The sequence below is a fragment of the Argentina silus genome (genome assembly GCF_951799395.1).
Source record: "Argentina silus genome assembly, chromosome: 14".
NCBI lineage: Eukaryota > Metazoa > Chordata > Actinopteri > Argentiniformes > Argentinidae > Argentina > Argentina silus.
In genome coordinates this window covers 7962264-7986907 of record NC_139668.1, presented here as the reverse complement: position 1 = coordinate 7986907, position 24644 = coordinate 7962264, and the positions used below count along the sequence as shown (strand labels likewise).

At 42.6% G+C, this 24644-nt stretch overlaps 1 protein-coding gene across 2 annotated transcripts; it reads right to left on the bottom strand.

Moving 5' to 3' along the window:
- Positions 1-794: 794 nt before the first annotated feature.
- nxph1 (neurexophilin 1) lies at positions 795-24644 on the bottom strand (the record flags this gene model as incomplete). Of its 2 annotated transcripts, none has more annotated exons than XM_083684816.1 (2): positions 795-1550; positions 24561-24644. In XM_083684816.1, 2 exons carry the CDS (start codon positions 24612-24614, stop codon positions 795-797), a joined length of 810 nt encoding a protein of 269 aa, XP_083540942.1. The 2 variants fall into 2 exon arrangements, with proteins under 2 accessions (XP_083540942.1, XP_083540941.1); XM_083684815.1 differs by having other exon boundaries at positions 24552-24614.

Below are 24644 nucleotides of genomic sequence, written 5' to 3'. Positions count from 1 at the left end.
AGGATTTACAGTGACACTCCAAAAAAAAGCTGAAGATTGACAGCACCGTTCCTGAACATGTAAAATGTGTTGTTTTGTTTTGTTTTATAAAACATGCCGGCGGGTGAAGCCTGCTCAATGCCAGGTTGTCCTCAGGTAGGTAGGGACAGGACAGGACACTTGTCACCAAGCCTCTGAATGCACCACCACCTGGTGTTTGGATCGTACTGGACACTCCCTCTTCAGCTCTCTTGCCTGTGGGGTTGGATGGTTTTCATGAGTGGGGATCTTGAAGACCTTCAGGAGTAGAAGGATGAAGGTGTCTGGAGGAAGCAGATTTGAACTGCTGTGGGTGGAGAGTATTGCAGGGGCAAACATAACGTAGCATCCCATACTTTCTTGGTTATTTCGTGGCTCACAGAACTTAATGTACATAAGCGATACTAATAAGGAATGTGAAAAGTATATTCATAAGATAAAAAGCTTTTACACAAACAAATAAGGGCAACATGACATTCTGAGTCACTTCTAAGTGGACCTGCTATGTACACATGGTGCATCAATTAAATCATTAAGAAAAAAACACAAAGAATGGATACATCATTATTATCTTTACTATTATTGTCATAGTAGTCATATCTGTGTAATAATACTAATAATCATACTAATAATACTATTAACAATAATAACAACAATAATAATAATAATAATAACAATAATAATAACAACAACAATAATAATAATAATAATAATAATAACTCCATTCTGTGCCTCTTATGTCCTTCACATTGGGATGTTGGGGGAAGGGGGTTGTGTCAGCCGGAGGGGAAGTAGGGAGTGTCACTGTGGTAGTTGTAATCCGGGCACACTTTCTGCACCAGCTTGTAGTCGGTGCTGTAGAAGGAGATGTAGATGCAGATGACTTTGAATGGCTTGGAGCAGAGCCAGGAGACGTGGCTCTGGGTCTGCTCCTGGTAACAGGTCTTGGACGGGTCGAAGTTGCAGAGCGTGTTCCTGGAACCCTTCTCCACCTTCTCGTACTCGATACGGCAGTTGAAGGACTTGGAGTCCTTGGCGTCGATGACCGACTGCTGCGCCGCCACGTCAAACTCCACGATCTTGGTGGGCGGGACCAGGCTGACGGACACGTTGCCCTGGCCTGTGGAGTTGTGGCGGAAGTAGACACTGAAGGTGCCGTTACCGTGGTCCACGATCTTACCGGTGATCAGCAAGTTGAGTTTCACCGTCTTGATGTTGGAGTGGAAGTCCCCCCAGCCGAACATCTTCTTGAACTTCCCCGTCTTGACCATGGGCCGCCGCTTGGCCCGGGGCCGGGAGTCCTGCAGGTCAGTGGTGTTCCGGAGCCAGTCCCACAGGTCCTGCTCAGAGTAGGGCTCCGGGGTGTCGTAGCGCAGGTCCAAGGCAGTGGTGTTCTCCTTGCCGTGGAGAGTCTGTGAGAGCAGCCGACTGATGGACAAGTCCTTACTGCCTTCTGTCCATATGTGTTTTAACGTAGACTTGGGACTTCCTGACTTGAGGAGGTCTGACTTGGAGGCATGGGCACTTGTAACCTGCAACGAGATAGAGAAGAGATACATTTCATTAGCCAATGTGACACATATTCAAACCCAGTTACTTCAGGCATAATAGGAGGAAAATCAAATAAATGTCTCTCTCAGGCGAAGAGATGCTTCAGCAGATATTAATATCAGATTCAGGAAATATTGACTTCACATTCAGGCATGCCGCTTTCCTCAAAACAGACCGATCAAATTGATTCCAACGGATGGGAGAGATAATCAATTTTTTCTGCAAGCTTCAATTTCAGAACGTGTTAGCAGACAGCTCCCGTCGGGGGAATTATAATGAAGCATGCGGAGTGAGAACAAGACCACAGCGAACAAAAAGTCTAAGACATTGTTCCCATCTCCTCCGAGCTACCTCTCCTCCTCCGTCAGATAGAGGGGGGTTCCACTGGCACACACAGATAAGCACAGTGGCTATTCAGTGAGTAAAGACCAGACTATTACCTAAAGAGTGCTCCTTGAATTGATGATTGATGAACCCCCACGTTTTCACCATTTAGCGCAGATGAGTGGAATTAGGTTCATACAGACCCCGGCAGAGAGGTGTGACATTGATTGCCTGATTTCTACTGTAAAACGCGACAGCAGATTTGTCTTGCCCAGGTTTTTGCATTTTGTGCGTTGCCCCTAGGATCGATACTTAGAAAATAAGATTTCACTACCAATCAGCTGGCCCTTCGGAAATGAATTGCCTCACAGTGCGTGTCAGCACAAGAGTAATCCAGCCGGGTTTAAACATATCATTGTGGGAAGAATATGTCTATACGGCTCACATAGGGTGGGAGAAACAAAGAAAGGAAAAAGATCAATACGTGACCTTGAATGTGTTTTGAATTGCAGATTAAAAGGCATTTCACTTAACTTGTATTATATGTTGTGCTGTACATAAATAATTCATAATGGATGTTTTTTTTTTTCTGAACATATCATTCAGATATTAGACTATGTACTGCAGGTAGTTATAGATGACTTTACAATCTCACACTGGGCCTGTCTGTTTGGTCCTGTCCAATGAATTCAAATCACAGCAAATACGGATACTCAACATGAATAAATAGAATAGAAATAGTATAAATAGAAAAAGGTTGTATTGATTGAATATGCAGACGATGCTGTAAAGGTATTGATTTGAACCCTCCCATCTGATTCCATCTGGAATTAGTGAGGGGAAGCGTTTAGAGATTAACATTGAGCTGAAAAATTAATTAAGATTAGACTACTCAGAAGGGCTGAAGGGGGCCACTGAGGGACTGCCTTATGCCTGAGAGACACAATGATTTTTCATTTTATGGAATGTGAGCATATACTCGGTGAGCATGATTTAAGACATACTGTACATAGTTATTATCAATGACTTAAAACTGGGAAGAAAACACATGGTTGAGGTTGAGGATTCACACGTATATCACATGGATAACTGGTGATAATAGCTTCAATCAACACGGGAGGATGTGAATCCTCCTGTATCGCACCATCTGATGACATCAAAGCTGTGGAGGCTAGTGGAGGTAGAAAGCGGAGGACAGTCCCACAGGTTCTCATTGTAATGCATTGTAATGCAAGGAATGGAATGCATGGAATGGAATTAGGAATGGTATCAAACACATGTTTGATACCATTCCTATGCCATTCCTCATTCCATCCTACGCATTACATTGAGCCCGTTCTCCGAGTTCTGCCTCCACCAGCCTCAACCCTGCATCACAGGGTTAGGAGGATCACGATGTACTGTAGAGAACCAATCGGGGGAGAGAGTGACCACCACTGACCACATCTGAAGCTCAGCCATCTTTCTATAAACGTAGCGCTACAGCGACGTTAAAGGAACAACGTCCCACCGCAGCACATGTACGGTATGAACAGATATCGAAGAGCTTGAGTATCATATGTAGAGGGAATGCTTCCTCTTTCTGCCTATCCTAGTCCATTGCAGAATGTATTTGTGCAGTGAATATTCATCCATATTGGATATGTTTGTCTATTGTCCTGTCGGTGGGCACTGTGCAATGTATACAGACATGTTTATCTATTCGGCTTGAGGTCTTCTTGGTCCAGCATGCGTTGGGCTGTGTGCCAGTGTGTTTGCTGGAGCTGAGCACTGCCAGATGCAGCGTCCACCTGAGGGGACGGTACATCTGGTAAACATGGACAGCTCTAAGGCCAGCAGAGCTCCCTCTCAACTGACTACAGGCCAGGCTCAGACAGCTGGGCTCCTCCAGGCTAGAGAGAGGGAGGCGGCTGGGGCACGAAGACCAGCGTGGTGTCTGTGTCTGTGTGTGTGTGTGTGTGTGTGTGTACCATGTAAGTCAGAACACACCATAATACAGTACAACACCACGTACTGTATGATCACTTAGAGTGGCATTTCTCTCCATGAATCTCTTTCTTGCTCTTTCTCTCTCTCTCTCTCTTTCTCACTTGCTTTGTCTCTCTTTCCTCTGTGTTGCTGTCTGTTCTATCTTTCTCCTCCGTGAAGACATCATGTACTGTGGCCTTTCTGAGTATGTAAAAAGTTTTTTTTTTTTACTGTTGTTCTCAATAGCGGGAGGTCACTTGACACAGGCAGTCTGACAACACTTTTCTGATCTCCATTTGAGTTCACAAAACCATCTCTCTCTGTAGAACCAAGCTCTCTGATAGCCATCAATACCCAGCTTCGAGTGGCCAGCTGTCACTTATGACATACCCCTCTCAAACACCCTCCAGGAGATAGATATTGTGATGGACACATTGTGTTTCAGAATTCAGTTAAGTTCTTGCAAACACCACCCTTTAACTGGTATCCCAGTCTCTAGAATTCATGTTCTAATTAAAGCAAACTAACAAAATTGAATAATTAATAGGATAGGGAAATTTAGAAAATGCAATTATAATATTTGCCACACATCTGAATGCTAATTGGAGGTAATCAAGGTTTTACTACGCATCGTTAAGTCAATTAGCAGAGCCTTTGCCATGGTTTGAGGTTTGGCACTCATTTAAAATATTGACACACCGTACAATGTTCTTTATCAATGTATATTTCTATGTCCATTGCTTCATGTCGTTAGCTGTTATGATTGATTTTTGTTATAACTTGGTGCTCACAATGTTTTGTTTTTCTAAACAACTAAGTAAAACATACAACTAAAAATTATGTCACACTTATGCAAATTATGTCACACTTCTTAGCATTTTCAGCATGAAAGCATTTGCACATAAAAGTGTAGTGCTGCGTTTCTAAAGGTAAGCCTGAAATATAACGCAATGCTTTCCAAATAACCTTCTGGTGTACTTTGCTTGACTGATGCCTGACTTCATGTTGAAAATAGCAGAACGAGCAGGCCCAATCTCATTTAGTTTACTGCAGTAAAAGACAGTAGACAAAAGATTTGAGATGAGATGAGCTTCCAACTGTCTCGTTCCTTTTAAACCTTCCAATCATATCCATGGTAAAAGAATGGCAAAGCATTTGCTGGAGTCTTATTCTGGGAGAAGAATGGGGGCCTGTGCATAATGGGTTGTATGAAAGGAGGCCTTATGAAAGCTCTGTAGAAAAGGAACACAGAGAGAGAGAGAGAGAGAGAGAGAGAGAGAGAGAGAGAGAGAGAGAGAGAGATAGACAGCTCTATAAGAGGAGGAAGAACTAAGGAGGGGTGACCCTGAGCATAAAGACAGTTAACCTCCAATTGAGAAAAGTAATCTCCAAAAGAGTCCTCCAACAAAATAATAGGTTGACCAGCCAAGCTAGTGTGTACAGTGCAGAAATAGCCTCTTCACAAGACAAAACTTGGCCACATCCTGACAGGTGTAGGTATGTACCCGTACAATGCAACATACTATTTCTGTGCTGAGCTCCTTTCATACAATGTGAGACAGCAACTTGATGATTAAAACGCTTCCTTATTGTTAAAACCAAGGCTTTTTGACCTGTTAGCCTTCATCCGGGTTTTACAGATAGAGAAATTGGTGCCATTGTCACCAAGTACTCCATTCCAGTCCCAGCCAAGGCCTAGTCTTTTCAAAACCAGTCTTTCTGCTATTTAGACATAAAAGCATTTCAAAGGGTCATGTTCAGATCCTTCATACACTGTATCCCACTTGTAAAAGGACTGGCTATGAAAATAACCATTATAAACATGACTAAGCCTATGCTGTGTTCTTGGGTTAAACCAGTGATGCTTGAATGCAAGCCGACCCAGCAGAGAGCTAGACAGCTGTTAAGTGGCACTGGAATATCACATTGTGTCCATGCACTAGAACTGCCTAATGGCCTTGTAAGAAGGCTGTTAGACGCATCATTAAAGCAGACTTTCCAATCTCTCTCTCTCTCTCCGTCTCTCTTTCTGTGCATGTGTGTGTGTGTGTGTGTGGGTGTGCGTGTGTGTGTGTGTGTGTGCGTGAACGTGTGTGTGTAAAATTACTATGGGCTCCCTGACGCATCGGTAAGTGGGTAATGTAACAGAAAAGCACAGTAGCCTTCAGCGTTATACAGACTTGACACTGACCCCGAGTTCACCCCATACCATAGACACCCAGAGAGGCCTTAAGCTCTAACCAACCCATCTCCAAAAAAGGGTATTTGTTGTGGTTTCAGAATATAAGCAGAAAATGTTTAGGAGCACTCCTGCAGGAGTCAAAGGTGACTCTCACAGTACCAGCAGGGGTTGCTAAAGAGAGTGAGGGTAAATACATTGGCTCCAACTGAGCTTTTTCCAAAATATGGCTTTGAAAATTATTTTAGATATTAAAAGACATCTGACTTATTTCAGTTTTTTAGCTGCACTTCAACGTTAACTGTTCTTGCTGCGCCTTACTGAGGAGCGCCCTCTGTTGCCACTACCATAGGAACTTTTACTGTCTTGAATGGGAAAGATCGGTAGCGGAACGGCTGGCCTTGGTTTAATCAACTGGTTTAATCAACCTAATATTTTGCCACCTCTTGGTCTCATGGTCATATGAAGTACTATAAAGCATAACTGGCGTTAAGTGGTACTGTACACTTCTCTCACGTCTCTACTAACAGCTGATGTGTGGTGAGCTTTCTGGTGCGTAATGGCTGCTGTGGCATCACCCAGGTGGGCGCTACACATTGGTAGTGAGGAGGTGAGTTCTCCCTTTTACAATGTCAGTGCTTTTGGTGTCTAGAAAGACGCTATATTAACACAATTATCTCTTACTTTGTACTGAATCTCTGTTTGAAATTGTGAAATGTGTTTGCCACTCATGATACAGTACTGGAAATGAGCCCAGCTGCAAATAATCTAAATATTTGCATTTCTGATGGAGAATTATTTCACAGCACGAAGCATTGTATGACAAGTGAACATACTGTATTTATCTGTATGCAAGATTCTCATGTTCTTTCATTTAATGCCAAATGGAGCAAGAACTAAAAATTACAAAAATGACATACTGATTACTACAGTATATGAAACCTGACCTTGATCTTACCATCTAACAACAAACTCCATTGTTATCTAACTTTATCTCACACTCTTTTCCTAAGACTCCGTGCTCTTCAGTTCAACTCAGTTACCAAGTCTCACCTCTTATTGGCTTAGTTTGCATTGCTTGTTGATTATGTTGAGGAAAATACTAATATATCTACAGTACTAATAGGTAGTAAACTTATCAAGTAGACCAGACCAGACTTGCCTTCACAAGCCTTCAGTTAGATGTTATAAGTTCAATGAAATGACAGTCTCTCTCTGCCTTCGTGGCCAGGTAAGTACAGTAGTACACTAATCATCATCACTGACTTGCAGATTTCTACAGTATGAGCTTACCCAGACACACACACACACACACACACACACACACACACAGACACACACACACACACACACACACACACACACACACACACTGCTGAAGTTTGTTTGTTGAAAACTTGAGGCTAATATGTCCTGAGGCTCCATAAATCAAAGCAGGCTTTATTTTGTCAGCACGCAGATGGCCCGAATACACAACTCACCCAATTAAGACCTGGGGGGGGGGAGTAAAAGGGAGAAAAGCGTTAGGAGGGAAAAAGGGCACCTGTTCGCCTGTCATATCTGCGGCTCTTCTGATCAGCGACTCCGAGGCTTCCTCCAAGCCGTTTCAATGCAGAATTAATGATGGCAAACAAAGCCAAAGTCTCCTCATAGCCCTTTGTGAGTTCATTCTCCCTCCACTTTGGTCCCTCTCAACTAATCTTCAGTGTCACACTTAATGAGATTTTCAGTTTGTGAAGTAAGTAGAGCAATGCCTACCCCCGTCCCCCTTCCGTCCCCCCCCGTCCCCCCTCCGTCCCCCCTTCCACCACCACCACCACCATCAGCTCCCATAATGCTTCTTAAAGTACCCACTTCTGCACCTTACCACTAGTCTTCTTACACTTAATAAACAAATGCATTAATTCCTAATCATATTACATAATTGACTGTACAAATATGTATAGCTATCTGGTATATAATGCATTACGTGCTATGGTTTTAGCCTCATAATTCATAATGATCTGCTTAAAGAGAGGCGTCATCGGCGAGAAAAACAAGCAATGAGTCATTTAATCATGCATCAACACAATTATGCAAACACAGGTATCGAAATTAATTTAATTAAGTAAATGTAAATTAACAATTGATTCTGTCGCACGGCCCTGTGTAGAGAGCAATATTTAATGCAATTAGTTCCACGATTAGCATAACGGTTAAACAGTGGCTAGTGATCTCATAGCGGGTAATGCGAGAATCTACAGCAGCGGCATATTTGAACATTCAGAGGGGTTAAGAGGGATTAAATTGACAGTAGTTCAGTTTATGTCTTGCTATTTATGACTGTCTCATTTTAAATCCATGAGAAGTCCAGTATGCCCACGAAAGAACACAAAATATGCCCTCGACCAAAGGCTTAAGCTATCTGGCAAAGGGTCTTTCCCTTCCAACCCCATCTCTCAAACCATCTTTCAAAAGATTTCTGATGGAAGAGCTCTAATCAAATTCACGGAAATGTCACACGTTGATTACCATTCATACTGCCATACAAGAGCACTAAACAGTCCACCATTCTATATAAATCATCATAACGACACATAGAAATGTAGCTTCCATTGAAATTACAGCCTATTCATACACAAACTCTGGTTGCCACCAATACACACATAAACACAGATATGTGCATGCTTGCACATACTGTACATCAATGACAGTATAATTCATAGTCAATGCAGTATGCTAGGCCCAAGAGAGGACACAGGGTGGACCCAATGTGCCTTCTATAACAATGACTAATCCAGCTGACCTTTTAAAAAAGAGCCATTGCAAAATAGCTTGGAATTATTTGTATAGTAACCACAGTGAAAGTCAAAGACAGCAAGAGAAATAATTTGTTCCTGAAATTAAATTAAATGTACCTCCCTGGAGGCAGAAAGAGGGAGAAAAAATGTTCCACTGGTCAACACATTTAAATAAAACACACCTGTACCGTGGCAGTAAGAAAAGTTATTGGTTAGTGGGCTGAAATGACTGTACTTTATACCACCTCAAAGCCAGAGACAGACATGTAAAGGTATGTAAATATGCTGCAATGTGATGCCCTGGAGAGCAGCGCATCCCTTTATTTGAGTTTTGGAGGGATCAGAATGAAGATTTCTCCTCTGAAGCAGAAAGAGAGAGAAAGAGAAAGAGAGTTCAGGAGTCAGGTAAAGAGAGAGAGAGTTCAGGAGTCAGGTAAAGAGAGAGAGAGTCACTACGGAGGCTGGCATTACTATGCACGGTCGTTGTTCAAAATCAAATTAAACCCATAATCCAATAAACTGCCATTTCTGCTTTCAATGACCCCTCAGGACCTCATTTTAAATCCATGACAAGTTTTAATCAATATGATTTAGTGGTTGAGGACACAAATAACTCACAGGAAGATGTAGTCGCAGGATCCCTTTAATTCTCTCTATTGAGCATTTGTAATTGCATTTCATATTTTTTTTTTTTTAGTTTGTTACTGTCCTCCATTTTGTTTGGCCATCAGGTCACCCCAGACCAGAGAGAGAGAGGGGCAAGGGGGCTAGAGAAAGCAGACAAAGGAGGATGTGCCAATAGCAGTATCTTTAAGGTGCAATGTGTAAAATGTTGTTGTCGCTAATAAACACAGAATTTATAGCTTAAAAATATGTATGGATACATACATAAATGGCTGATCTCATGGAAGGTCATCTGTTGCATCCATAAATGTGTCGATGGTTTGGGGGCAGTTATATTGCTCCAGCCCTAATCTCGGATCCCAAAAGAGATTCTGGGGGCCCAGGATATAAAAAGTGTGGTCGGAAGTTGTAAGCAAGTCCACACAATCCTCGAAACTTTTCAGAGTCAGGCTCCACGTGATGATCCTCCTCCTCCGCCCATTACAAACCGATGTGCACGCATTGCATGAAATGAAAACTTGGAGTTAGCTGAATACGTTTTCAATGCCATCATTGCGCAGGTGAGCAGTGTGCATTCAATTCTCTATTTCTTGTAAAAAAAAACTTGCCTCCATTTGAAACACTCGTTTTGATTCCTCAATAGAATCTGTGTGCCGCTGGTGAAATTCACTGGATGCACCGCCTCCTGTCAGCACTTTTCCATGGGTGCACCGTCAGATATTTAAAAGGAGAGTTTGACTTAGTGAGACTACTCCAGCCACAACCCTGAGTTTACCAAACAATGTGTCAGGATCAAGCTATTTACCAGAAAAATAAATTACAGATTGGGGCTTTAAGGCACATTCACTGTATAAGAAAACAACTATCTATATATCCAATGCCTAAGAGGTTGATGGACAAGACCAGACAGTTGATGACTCTAAGATGGATGACCAACTTGGATAAGAGTGTGTCCATGTGTACAACATCCGCATCTTCATCCTTTCGGGATGATAAACAAGGACACAGCTCCCGGTTGGTAACAGAGAGACAGCAATGTGAATCCCTGTTGATTCTAATACATTTGAGATAAATGAGATCATTACACTTTGAGTACGTCTTTCTTACAGCTGTTTGATTCGCCATAAACATTTCCTGATTGAAAGGAAATAGAGATATATAAATATTAGCATGCTCTAAATGAAGGCCTGACTGATATAGTGCTTGTTTAGCTTACAGTTTTCTGCTATTCTTCGGAGCAAAATAAAAAATTATTTGACTAAAAACATAAGTAAATCACGGAAATGTATTCAATAATCACCACAAAGCGAGAGAGAAACAGTTTTTCTCAGAACTCACGCAAAATATGGATTCCTAAAAAACCTAATGGAATTCAAGCAACTGAACTTGAAACATCCCACCTTATCACACTATTCCAATTAAATTCAGGCCAATTGCCTTCTATTCAAGGCATGTATTCCCGGCTGCGCTGCTTAAACATACCACGGAATGAAGTTCATTTTCATTTCAATGAAGTAGACCGACGAGTACCAGGCTACATCTTAGTGCTGCCACTGGAACGGACTTGAAGAGATTTGAGGGCCTGGCCTGCAACTTTAGTGTGGGATCTAGGTAAGCTCAGCTGTAAATGAACAGCAGCTAGCTTGAGATTAGCTCTTATCAGACCGCATAAAGCCCAAGTGAAGCCTGTGTGTGTGTGTGTGTGTGTGTGTGTGTGTGCGTGTGTGTGTGTGTGTGTGTGTGTGTGAGTGCGTGCGTGTGTGAGTGCGTGTGTGTGTGTGTATATTTCTGCATGTGTGTGTGTGTGTCTTATCAGACCGCATAAAGCCCATGTGAAGCCTGTGTGTGTGTGTGTGTGTGTGTGTGTGTGTGTGTGTGTGTGAGTGCGTGCGTGTGTGAGTGCGTGTGTGTGTGTGTATTTCTGCATGTGTGTGTGTGTGTGTGTGTGTGTCTTATCAGACCACATAAAGCCCATGTGAAGCCTGTGTGTGTGTGTGTGTGTGTGTGTGTGTGTGTGTGTGTGTGTGTGTGTGTGTGTGTGTGTGTGTGCGTGCGTGCATGTGTGTGTGTGTCGAGGGTGTGTGGGAGGCAAGGTTAGGCATGCCTGACCGAGTGTGACACTAACTCCAGGCTTCATTGTAACATCATAAGCCAGGTAGGCCGTGGTTCCTCCACTCTAAGAGCTAATAGGAAAATCAAAGGCCTGTGTCATGTCTGAACCCACAGACTGGAGGGTGAAAGCGTTTTGCATTTCATGCCATCTTGTTAAAGAGAGAGGAAAGTATGCTCCTTTATCTGTACCAAAAGTCTATTTCTCTTCTTCTCACTCAGATTTCTACCTACAATAATGCTTCTGAGCTGAATTAGTGGCTGACGAATATCACTACGGCATATAGTGTCAAAGCTCTATGGTTATCTGCTCAGAGACTATTAAACCTGCCGGTGACTGCCTAGGCTGAAAATTAAATCAACTAACCCTCAGCATGGGCTATACTAGACACACCAACCCCCCCCCCCCTCCCTCCCTCCCCCTCCACCCTCCCCCACCAACCCTAACTGCTCTCCTCCTCCTTGGGGAACTACCATGTAACGAACCACTGCGTGCCAACAGCAGTCTGTCTGACCAAGCAGGAAGAGGCCACCGTCACTCAGGAGTGCTGTCACCGTGACAACATGCACCACAGACACCCTGGCGATGTGGGAGACCCCAGGGGGAGGCCTGTAAGAAACACAGTTGTAGACAACTGTCATTTCATCACATGGGAGTATAGTAAGGGAGGCTGGTGGATTTCTACCTCCACCAGACTCCACTGCTGTACTCCAATGGAATGGAATGAGGAATGGAATCAAACACACACCAGCATCCCCTTATGGGGGGGGCACACCTCAACCTTGTCCGTCGCAGAATTACAGAATAAAAACTCATTTGTAACACTGTAGATGGTCCTGATTTAGCAATTTCCACACAGCCCTCACTACAAAGCAGCCACTGAAATTTGAACAAAAGGGGTTCAGGTCGGCTTTGTCTAAGTCAAGACCTCCCCTATTGTCCAGTGCCACAGTGGCGCTTTTGTAGAAGTCACGTCCATTTAAAATCCTCATTGTCCTCACAGTTTGCCTTTCAGCCTGACTCTCTGCACCATTAATCACGAAAGACAGGGCTAGGGACATCCTCAGACTGATGGGGAGTGAGCATGGAGCTAATCTCACGTTCCAGCTAGGAAACCATGTCTCTGCATCGTGTTGGGCATTAGTCATGTTGCATTAGGCAACATTCATGTAGAGAACATGTTCATGTAGAGAACAGATTTAAATTTGAGGCCACTTTTATGTCGTATACATACACAATAGATTTTACCTTTTTTCTCTCTCAGAAAAACACAATTTAACTGTGAAGCAGACTTAGGGAATCCTGTGCACGTTTCAGCCACCAATGTTATTACAGGACATGCTTTAGGTGTAAATAGAGGATTTCCATAACGCACCACGACAGTGGATCGCCACTGATACCCCGCACTGCTGACTGGCTGAGATATTCAGAGCAGCTTACGCTGGTGTGTCTGATACACAGCGAGAGGAGAGGGAAAAAAAAGATTAATTCAGAATGACTTACACTTATGGCCATGCGGGAGAAGCAGTGGCATTACAAATGAAAGTGGATTTTAAATGCTAGATTTAACCTTAAATGGTTTTGCTATGTGCTGTTATTATCCCTTACAATGAAGCTGGGAGGGTCAACTCAGCCTCTTTTTCGGAGAGGGAATACGATTTTCCGTGCAGAATTCTACCTGAATGAACCTATAGTACTGAACAGTATTGAGCATGTGGGCCCTATTTTTCATCATGTACAGTAACTGGTAAATACTGGTAAATACACAAACATCCCCGATAACTCACAGATTCAGCTGTAGAGTTCTTTGCTAATTTGCAATTACAGTACATTCGGCACTGGTGCTCCAGTATTGAACATTGACACTTTCAGAGGATCTTAAAGGGATGCTCCACTCTAATCACATCGTATAGTTGACTAGCACTAATATTCGAAGTAGTACACTACCCCACAGTTTTTACGTGCATTGATCGTAGGCTATATAAGATTATCTCAATTTCTGTCGGAATCGCCATATTTCAAAGTACATAACAAGACTCAAACTCAACTCTGAAATACTTTGTGTCCGTTTTCAAATAAAATGTTGTGCTCTGTTTTAAACGTAGTCAGTAGTCTACATCAGACTTATTTCCTGACAAATACGCTTAGATCTATTGCACTGGCGACACTAATCGGTCCATTGGGTGGGGTTGCCGCAGGCGCGCAACGCTGTCAACGAGAAACCGAAACGTCACTTTTGGATTAGAGCTTGGATTAGAATTTGCAATGAAATGTAGCTTCAAAAGTGGGTTTATCAATCATTTATCAAAAAAGTAAAACGGACAAATTACTCAGAAGCAGCGTTTGCGTAACATACCCTTGATTCGAGTGTTTGGAATGTGTTTAAGATATCTTATTGAAAGAAGCGAGATACGCACATAAAACCGATTTGACATAGGTGACGATATCAAATCCAAGTGCAAAACAACTACACGATGTAAATGGAATGGAACATCGCTTTAAGTTAAAAGGAGCACCAAACAATATAATGTAGCGTGTAATCTAAATAAGGGTTTGGCGACTGTTAGAGGATAAACTGCCAAGAGGCTAAAACAGAAGCTACAACTATTACAAAGCTACAAATTCCTCTTTGCTCCTTAACGACTTGCTGATATCAATGTATAAAGCACTGAGGGGGTGGTTGTGTATTACTAAGCCATATGAAATAAGCCCATTGGTCATTGTAGTTGTATTTGGCTGCAACTGCAGCTTGCTGGGGTTAAATTGAGCCTCTTCATCCCTCTTCTGATTATGCTGCTATTCTCATAGACATGCACTAATACTTAACTCTACCCATACTTCTGAGTCTTGTGCATAATATGTCTATGGGTGTGCCATGTTGGACAGCTAAATCTTAGTTATGCTTGTGTCACATTTCCTACAGGACTGTAACTTCACTGTGGGAACTTCACTCTCCCCCGTGACTGAAAGCTGCCTATTTCAGTACATCCATTGAGGAGGGCTGAGAAGAAGGAGCTATTTAAAAGGGGGATTATAGAACCAATTTCACTCCTCCCTTCCCCCACTGTACCCATCCATCGCTCATGTATTACTACACTACGAGAGACTTGATCTCCCATTGCTCTAATGAATCTCTTCACAGTCTAAAAATACTGTGCAAGGAGGAATTGGGAGTTGTCGAAGCAGAGAGGCGGACTTCATTTCTGACCAGTAGGACACCAGCAGAATCAGGTTTTTGATGAGTAGTCCTAAGGCTAATGATGACCAACACTTTATGAGTATATATCACATTCAGTACTCTATGATCTAGGCAGGTGTTTGAGCTAAGAGTAGTCTGAGCACTGGGGGAACAGGTGAAGTGGGATGACAGGCCAACGCCATGTTGAGTGCTACAGGAGCCTTTCAAAAGCTGGCAGTTAATTTGCTGCTACATTTCTGCCCTGTCACTCATCACACAATGAAAAAGAGAGCTCTGTATCAGCCCCATTCACCTCTGAACAGGAAGCTTGACCTGCTTGCAGAGACAGTGAAACACTGCCAGCAATCCAGCCAGACATTTCTCTTCCATTTCCCCCTTCTGTTTGATCTTCAAAAAAGATTAATAGATGCATTTATGCTGACTAATAAAAAAAATCTGCAGCAGAAAACACATTCAATTAACTTTGGAGCAGTTTTGGAATAGCTTTATTGCTCGAGCCATTAACTTGAGACATTGAGCCAAATAGTTCTGAGATTTTAGCTGAGTCCCTAATATATGGAGAGAGGAAGACATAGAGAGTGGTTTTTATGGGCAGAAAGTGGTGCAAATACACATTTTCCTATAACAGCATCGCACATACCTTTTGAAGCACAATTCTTGAAATACACTCAGGATGACACACTCAGAAATGGATTTCATATGGCATGGCTGGTGTGCATGGCTGTCCATCAAATCTTATAACACTCAAATCCCTACAATACAATATATCCCTTATCCTCATTCCACAGAGCTCACAGCCTTCTTCCTTCCGGGGGATGGTAAACTTAAGAAGATTGGGGCAGAATTGAAATTCTGCCAATACACTCACACGCACACGCACACGCACACGCACACGCACACACCCCACACACACACACACACACACACACACACACACCCCACACACACACACACGCACACACACACACACACACACACACACACACACACACACACACACACACACACACACACACACACACATACCCACACACACCTTCCCAACTCCAGGAAACAATCTGAGAGGGATCATGGGCACCTGTCTGTGGCCCCATGAAACAGTAGCTGTTAGGGAGGCTAATGTTTTAAGTAATGGCCTGTGAGGCCTGACAGATCGTCTGTGCTCTCTCCGAGCTGTGGGCCCAGCACTCAGAGAACAGAGCCCATCCATCAAAGGGACAGGATGAATCAGTGCCGAGACACCTCACTACCTGTTAGAGGAACTCCCATCAGCAGTAATTGATTTGATAAATGCTCCAGCATATACAGAGAGAGAGAGAGAGAGAGAGAGAGAGAGAGAGAGAGAGAGAGAGAGAGAAAGAGAGAGACGCAACCCCTTAAACTTCTGAAGTTTAAAATGTCTTCTGATCTCAGAGAGATAAAGGGAGAACTGATACCCTGTATGTATTGAAATGGGCACTGGGAGGTTTGTATCGCAGTAAGAAGAGATGCCGTATGTGTGTTAAATAGAGGGGTCAGAAATATCATTATCTACTGTAGTTCATCTGGCATTTAAAAAGAAAAAACAGAACCATTCAGCTGGTGCCACCATGTACTGTTGGCTATACAGCATGGTTTTGTTCATACATGATTTGTGAAGCATCTATGTAGGTCTTACGAAAGTTTATGAAGGTTTAATAAAGGCTTTAAAGTTGTGTTATTTGTTTAAAGTGGAATTGTTTATCCCACAGCCTTAATCTTCAGGTTGCCTGTCAACAGTCTTTGTCCAATTATTTATAAGTTATGGCCATATTTTCCAAGTGCTTTTGAGTTCAAGATTTCAATCAAGAATGCATTCTATGAAATTGAGTTTTTCACTGTAAACAGAGGGGAAAAGATGTATATTTACTCTGCATGTTTGGATAGCACAATGGCACTGAATTTATTTCCACTGCAGAAAGTGAAAACATGGATGGTGTGATGAGCTGAACACACACAGACCAGTGGCAAACAATAACCTGCTCTATATGTGACTCCCAGAGAAAGGCTTCCATTAGAAGTACAGGTTCACTCTGATAACAGGACTTATTCATGTGATTCTGTGTGAGCGTCTCTGTTCAGGGAATGGAGAGACGGAGAGAGAGATAGTGAGACGAGGAGAGAAAGAGAGAGCAAATAAGAAAGAGAGATAAGGACACGAATAGAGGGGGAGGTCTCCTCACCTTCCTCTTCTCTTCCATATCAGAGAGCCGGCGTGATACGCCACACTAAAGGATGAGTTTCATCAAGGTGACACATGATTGACAGCTGTCAGCGACAGCCCTCCACCACAGAAAACCTCAGAGTTATTTCATTTCTTTCGACTTTCCTCGATGGCTGGAAGCCAGTATGGGGCAAAGATATAATTGTACATCTGGAAATCAATAGTGCTGGAATCTCCCAGGCTCCAGTAAGTAATGAGGTGCTGTCATTTGCTGCATAGGGAGTGATAAGCACTCTGATTGGTCTATTCCATTGGACTGGTCCACAGTCATAACTCGTTTTCCTTTTCATGAACTTGGACTGCAAGTTCTCACTCTCTAATTCTGCAATTAGTGTCTATGGTATTACTTATTGATTAGTAAATTCAAGATAAGCAATACAAGTGTGTGCACAGCAAATGTAATTTGATTATCATTAAAAAAAAAAAGAAGCCACACAAAACACCTTTTGTAGCTCAGACTAATCTGCTCAACTCCAACTTGTTGTGCCACCTCTGACCTAAAAGCTTGCTGGGAACAGCTGATAAGTACAGGAACGAGTGAATCAATGGTGACACACACCATTTGAGTTAACCTAAAGGGAGGCAAGATAGGCCTGTATGTTTCAGCAGATACTCCACCAAGACTGGGTAATAAAGCAATAACAGCAGACAGTTTGTTGTGACAGTTTGTTGTAACACTAACATACTTTATTGCTCATCACTGCAGTCTAAAACTATGGAGCTTTACAACTTCCATAATCACATCTGTCTCCAGTCTTCTCCAAAATGTGCCCTTGTTTGCCTGAAGTGACAGCAAAAGCACAAGCAATCCAGAGAGTTGAGAGCAACCGAAAATGACACACAAACTGCACTGTAGGCATGCCAACAACAAACGGGATGTGCTATTACACATACAGCAATAAAAGACAATCAACTCACTTTATCTTCACCCCCATCTCTCTCCAATCCTCAACATCCTTTTCTCCATATTTCATATGTATATCTCCTTTAAAACCTGCAATAACATCGCCAATTCATTTCTGCTTCACCTCTTCAAGGACAAAAGTTGGACAAATCCTCTTTATATTCCCATTTAGCCTGTCAGGTGAAAGTACCTTGCACTAAAAATACATGCAGATCTAACAGCACCTTCATTTCCCGTACGAGAATTATGACACATCTTGACGAGTTAATTTCATGATTACAATCTGATGTGAAAATTGTCCTATAAGATATATTCACTTAAAAAAACCTTATGGAATCCAAAGGCAGGATGCAGTATTCATTTGTAAATGCGAGGTACTGTTCTGTCGACAGCCAGGGTGTTAAGAGTGCTTAGACATGTGTTCATCACTCAGGTTTATTTTTTTATTTTTTTTAAGCCTCACCATACGTGTGCCTGGAGCGGGCCTAAAGCTCCCGCATGGCCAATCATTGTAACCTAACGGGATGGAAAGATCTGGAAGATAACGGACGTCGCTGGTAATTCCCATCAGCGGGTGCCGTGACTCTCGGACTGCGAGGCGGACTCGGCGGCAGCCCCTGATGGCAGATCCATCACCCACGTGTGCGCTGGAGGGAAGAGCGGCACACCAGCACTCCTCCTATCCCTCCTCCTCCTCCTCATCCTCCTCCTCCTCCGCCCGACCCCCCTCCCCGCCTCACAGAGCCAGCCGAGCAGGAGCACAGTGTCTGAGACGGCTTCTGTTTCTGTGGTCAATCAAGCCCATCATCAGACACAGGCAATCCATCACCACCACGGCAGCCAATTCACTAAGGCAGGGACAACATCCAGTCCAGTGCATTTGTATCCAGAAAAGCATATAGCATCTGTACAGCGACAATAACCAAAGAGCTGTTGGTCATAACATGCTTTTATAGGATGGATTTAAACCTAGAAAAAAACCCAGAGGCAAGACCTCAATTATATAAATAATTACATTGGATATTTGCGCCACCTGAAAACTCACTGAAGGTAAATCATCATCGATCATTGTTAATAAGATTTTTGAAAGCCTCTTCAGGTCAATGAAAATGCCACTTTCAGCTTTGGCACGCCTAGTTTTTAAGAGCACTTAAGATACTTCAGAGTCCTCTGGGTATCTGAAGATGTCAAAGCAGGTTGTACAAGGGTTACTTGGTCATTTCCTGCTTTAGAAACCGTTTTCCAAGGACCTTTACAAAGCAACTGCTATCAAGGTGCCACATGCTTCCCTCCCAGAGTGGGATTGCAGAAGCATGGCTATATATGGAGCAGACAGAGAAATGTCCCCCAGAGAGTCAAACCCAGGTCATGCCTTAGTTGGATTTTCCAGAACCGGTGCCCTTCATTGGTCAGCTGAAGCTTTGACCTTTGAACCCTGTATGCGATTGAAAATCTGGAGCAGTGCATGGAGGAGAGAATGGAGGATGTGGTCATTTATCACCCCAAAACACACACACACACACACACACACACACACACACAAGGACACACTGGTGCAAGCATGCACGCACACACACACACACACACACACACACAAACAAACATACACACACACACACACACACACACACACACACACACACACACACACACCGTTGTGTCTGATCCCCTATGCACAGTCAGGGGTGTGGGTTGTCGTGAGATGCGTGCAGGTTGGGGGTCATCAGCAATGAAATATTTTCCAATTAAAATACCATCAAAAGATCTGAATAGTCTTTGCTGTGAATATTTGCCAGTGTTCTAGCTTTTCCCTCCTGGATTTGAGTAAACAACACTGTAATGATCCATGCAGTCAACAATTAAGCTGGGGTGCTAAGGGGTGATTTCAACAACTCTATGCCATCATCATTGACTTTCAGCCCCAAATCAAGGTCAAGCTTTGTTGTCTATGTTGCCAAAGCTCAGAGAGTGTCTGGGAGCATCTCATTGGTCCACAGGGAGACTCGCCTATGATGAAAGAGCACTGCCCCCAGGCCCCTGGTGCCATAAGTGGGGCTCATGACAAGCACAGTTCAATAGCACCACAGGAAGGATCGGGTCACCTTGAAATGTCAAGAGTGTCTATTACCTGGCCATGGGGGGGGGCTTCTGTATTAACACACTGTATCAACTCTCTGATTGAGGGTCAAAGGTCAACAATACCGAAGCACGTCTGGGAGCCTGGCACTATGGAGTGGCGTGGTACAGTAAAGTAGTTGAACCATATTAAACCTATTCAAGTGTTCCAAAGGAAACCTCTTGTAGGCCTTTATGGGGAAGAAAACACAAAAAATGCTGGTCAATTGCTATGAATGATTCACAGAAATCCCTTCCGCCAAATTACAGTCGGTGGTCATCTGCATCCAGGTAGTGGTGTTGTTTAACCAGTTGAGAGGCACCTGAGCCGCTGTGGCAAAGTATATACTTGACTGCTAATTCATATGGAACAGAGCCGCTCCTGGACCATTCTGTCGTGCTGAAGGGGCTGGGGGGGATATGGCAGTGGATTACATAGCTGTGCTCAGAGACTGAACTCTCTGAACTTTTGTGCTCTGATTCTGCTCTCCGCCTGGTCTCAAGTAGTACTGTCTGACGCCCCCATATAATCCCATACACAGTGTCCCTCCACCGAGAACTAAGCACTGCTCACGGTGTGTATGGTTACAAAAATCAATTGGATTGGACAAAATTGCTATTACACACTGATATGTGTGTGTGTGTGTGTGTGTCTGTGTGTCTGTGTGTGTGAGCTTGTGCATACGTGTGTGTACATTTACTGAACAAACTAAATCCAATTGGTCTGATACAACACAGGTTCATTATGGCAGGATGTGATGATGACACATCATCTAATATCTCCTGACAACCATACCATCGACTGTGCCAGACCATCATGCAACAGCAACACATTGCTTCTCTTTCCCCCCCTGTTGAAACTTGATTCGCAGGCTTCCGGTTAACTAAGCTACAGCAACACCGGGTCACAGAATGTACGCTGACAATGTGTGTGTGCCTTAGCCTCACAGGCTGATCTCAATGGGGCATTCTCTCTCCCATTGTACTCTCTCTCCGTCTGCTTGGCAAATCAGGCCCGATTTACAACCTGAGTAATAAAGATGGTTGATCGTAATGGTGATAGGGGCTCTGGTTAAGCAGCTGTCTGTGTCAGTCCCTCAAGTGGAATGCCAGTGCACTGGTGTGACTGGGGGGAGATCTGCTTGCCAGTAACAGCATCATGTTGAAGCCATAGGAGTGAACCTGCCATTCAGGGAACATGTTTTTCACACTGTCTGAGCACTATGTCACTAAGTCACTCATGGGAGCAAAACCTTCAGTGTCACAGGGATGTCAGACACCTTTGACTGTGCCATAGCCAAGCCGTTTGGTCAATGCGGTGTCACACACACATACGCACACGCACACACACACACACACACAGAGACAAGGAAAAAAATTACTCTACCATATGGATTATAATAATGACTGTTTCATTGAATTTTGCACCCATAGGTGGTCAAATTCATTTCTGTATGCCGCCCTTCTGAAGTACGCGGTGTTGTACCACTCATACCTGCATCATTGTACTTCAGAGCGCAGCTATCGAGGTCAAGGCGCGCCGCGCAGACAAGAAGCTAATTAAGCGGAGACAAGAGCCTTTAACGCGAAATAACACCATCAAAGTTCAACTCTAATCCCCCTAGGTATGGACAAAGCCGACAGTTAACAGGCTGGAAAATAATCTAGCTTTAGAGGAGACAGGGCATCGAAGTTATCCAGCTATAGTCTTGAATACGCTAGTTACCCAATTCGTAGAGAGTTCAATAAAACATAAACACAATTCAAAAGATCCATGTCCATGTCTTCTAAATTGTGTGGCAAATGTAGACATTTAAACAGCAAAAGAAAAAAGAAGAAGAAGGGTATTTCAGATAAGGCCCAAAGATCCGAATGGGTTTAATTCAAATATAAATATCCATGATTATTTGGCTACATGATCCGCTGTATTCCCCTCATCACAACATGAAAATGCCAGGTACACAATGCAACATTTACTGTATGTAGTTTAATGAAGTGTGAAATAACTAATTTTGAGGACCTAAAAGCTTGTTTAGGCGTGACAAATGACACTTACAAAATTGTTTTTGTTAAGCGGTTACCATTACTGATTTGAAGCGATGTTTTGATTCGTTTTAAAACATTGTTATTGAACAAACCAAACTTGGAATACCACAATAATTATGTTCATAATGGTAGATTGCCCAGTTTGGCCAACAACAAGCTCTGCTGGGACCCGTTAAAACAAGCTTGCGGTTCAGCACCGTGGACAGTTCCGTGGTGCTGAAATTCAAAATCCACTCAAACTGTCTTCTCTCGTCCAGTTTTTAATTTAGAGGCATAATCCTGAGCAGATAGGAAAGAAAGAGAGGAAATAAGCAGAGAGGAAATAAAAATAGTGGAAGAAATATCATAAGGTGCTTATACATTTATTATGAATAGAACCACTCCAATCAAATATGATCAATTTGGTCAATGTAATTTAACTTTTACAACAATCCTATAATATGGATGCAAATCACACAGATTATCGAGGTATCTGTTGCATCTGTTTGAATGGTGTTTAAGGATATGCGGAGAGATAACCTGTGACAGTAATCACAACCCCAAATTACGCAAAATGAGTGTCAGGTGGCTTCGTAAAATATCTATATTTTTATAATGATCTAAAATATTTGAAAGAAATTATAGAAATGTCGAGACTCGCCAATTGTACAACATTTTCCATTTTGTGTTATATAAACAAATGCGCCATGAAAGTTTCCTTACGGAATTATTTTAGGCCACTGTTTTTCTGAATCTAAATGGAAAAACGTGATGACGTTTGATGATGATCTTATTCCAGATCCTACTTTGATAAAGACTACACAAACAACCAGCATACTGTATGATGAGTTTGATTAACATGTGGACGTTTATTTGTGGGTATAGTCTTTTCGTTGAGTAACTGTTGACCTGTGTGGTGAATTACACAGAATCACATAAATTGTATATTAACGTAATAAAATCTGTATTAACCTAATAAAACGCAGTGTTAGGTACAGGTTTCATGACTTACAAAATGTAAAAGGAAAACGTATTGTTTTGGGGGCGCTTGTGAAACAATAAATGCATTCTCAAGACCTCAAAACACTCGCCGCGTGTGTGTGTGTGTGTGTGTGTGTGTGTGTGTGTGTGTGTGTGTGTGTGTGTGCGTGCACGTGAGTGTGTGTGTGTGTGTGTGTGTGTGTGTGTGTGTGTGTGTGTGTGTGTGTGTGACCTTTCGTGTATTTTAGACAACCTTTTTTCTCCTCGGATGTTTAAGATTAACATTGTGTTCCTGTAAAAAGTAACCGAAAAAACAATACACTTCAGAAGTTAAGAGAGTGGAACACTCTTTTCACTCCTAGTAAGAATTAAAGGAAGATAATTTAGGATGGCATTAACTAGTCGATGGCTAGCGATAGCGAGGTCTGTGGGAAAAAAACGAAGGATAAAGGACCGACTTTAAACGCACTGCACGACAACCACTGTAGGCTAATCAGAAGCGCCGTGAGTAGGCCAAACGTTTTAAAGCCAAGGTAAATAATATAATTGTTCATATGGAAGTTGAATTTATTCAACGAAATATGTATGTGATTGAAAAGAACAAAACACAATATGTGATTGTAAACGTTTCACACATTTTGGTAGTGAAACACCACACTTTATTTTTCAATGATATGCTATTAAATATGCCTTCATGAATGTGAATCGAACATTTTCATATTTCACAAGTTCATGCTGAGTTGTAGCCCACAATACAAACTAACCACATACTTTGTTAGCCTTTACACTGTTTCTATTGTGAGCAATATTATGCTCTGTGTAGGTCCAATATTGTTTGTGGAAATACCACCAAAATAAATAAAAGTGAAATCAAACAAAGATTCAGAAAGGTAGGCAATAGCCAACCAAAGTAGACATACAGTACAGACGCACCTGGATGTGCTCCTTTTGGTTTGTTATGGCGCCCCCACGAGACGTGTTCTTTGAATTGCGCCAACTCACCTTCCGTTTTACGCGCATGGAGAGGGTTGTATTGCATTTTTTAAGGCGTTTCTACTTTCTTTCTTTTATCACAGCACGCCTTAGTGTACAGCATTTCAATCAGATACATATTCAGAACTACTTAGATCTTTCCTTTAGGTGCAACCAGATGTTTACACTTTTTTTCCCACAATTAATTGGACAAGTATGCCTACAATAACGCACAGCGATCGAATGGCAACGCGTAAATTATCGTTGAAAAGCAATGGCACTCATAATATAGAATGGCCAAAGTCCGCTTCTATTCTCACCCCAAGCATAAGTATGTGTTAGCCTATGTGTCGTTTTACCAATACTTAACGACACAGGACTCACTACTAACACGGACATATAGGTGTATGCCCTGCTGTGACAGATGCATATCACAGCCTAAATATTGAAGCGCCTTCGCTTGTGAATGTTTTGAGTTGTAAAAAGACTGTTCAAATTGTCCAGACAGAAAAAGATAGAACAATGAAATGACAAAATATGGACAAACAAACAAACAAATACAACTCACCAGGTAGACTGCTGGCGTCAGGAGTAACACGGCACACCAACACGTCGCCTGCATCCTCCTGGATCTCAAACTTCCACTAATTTC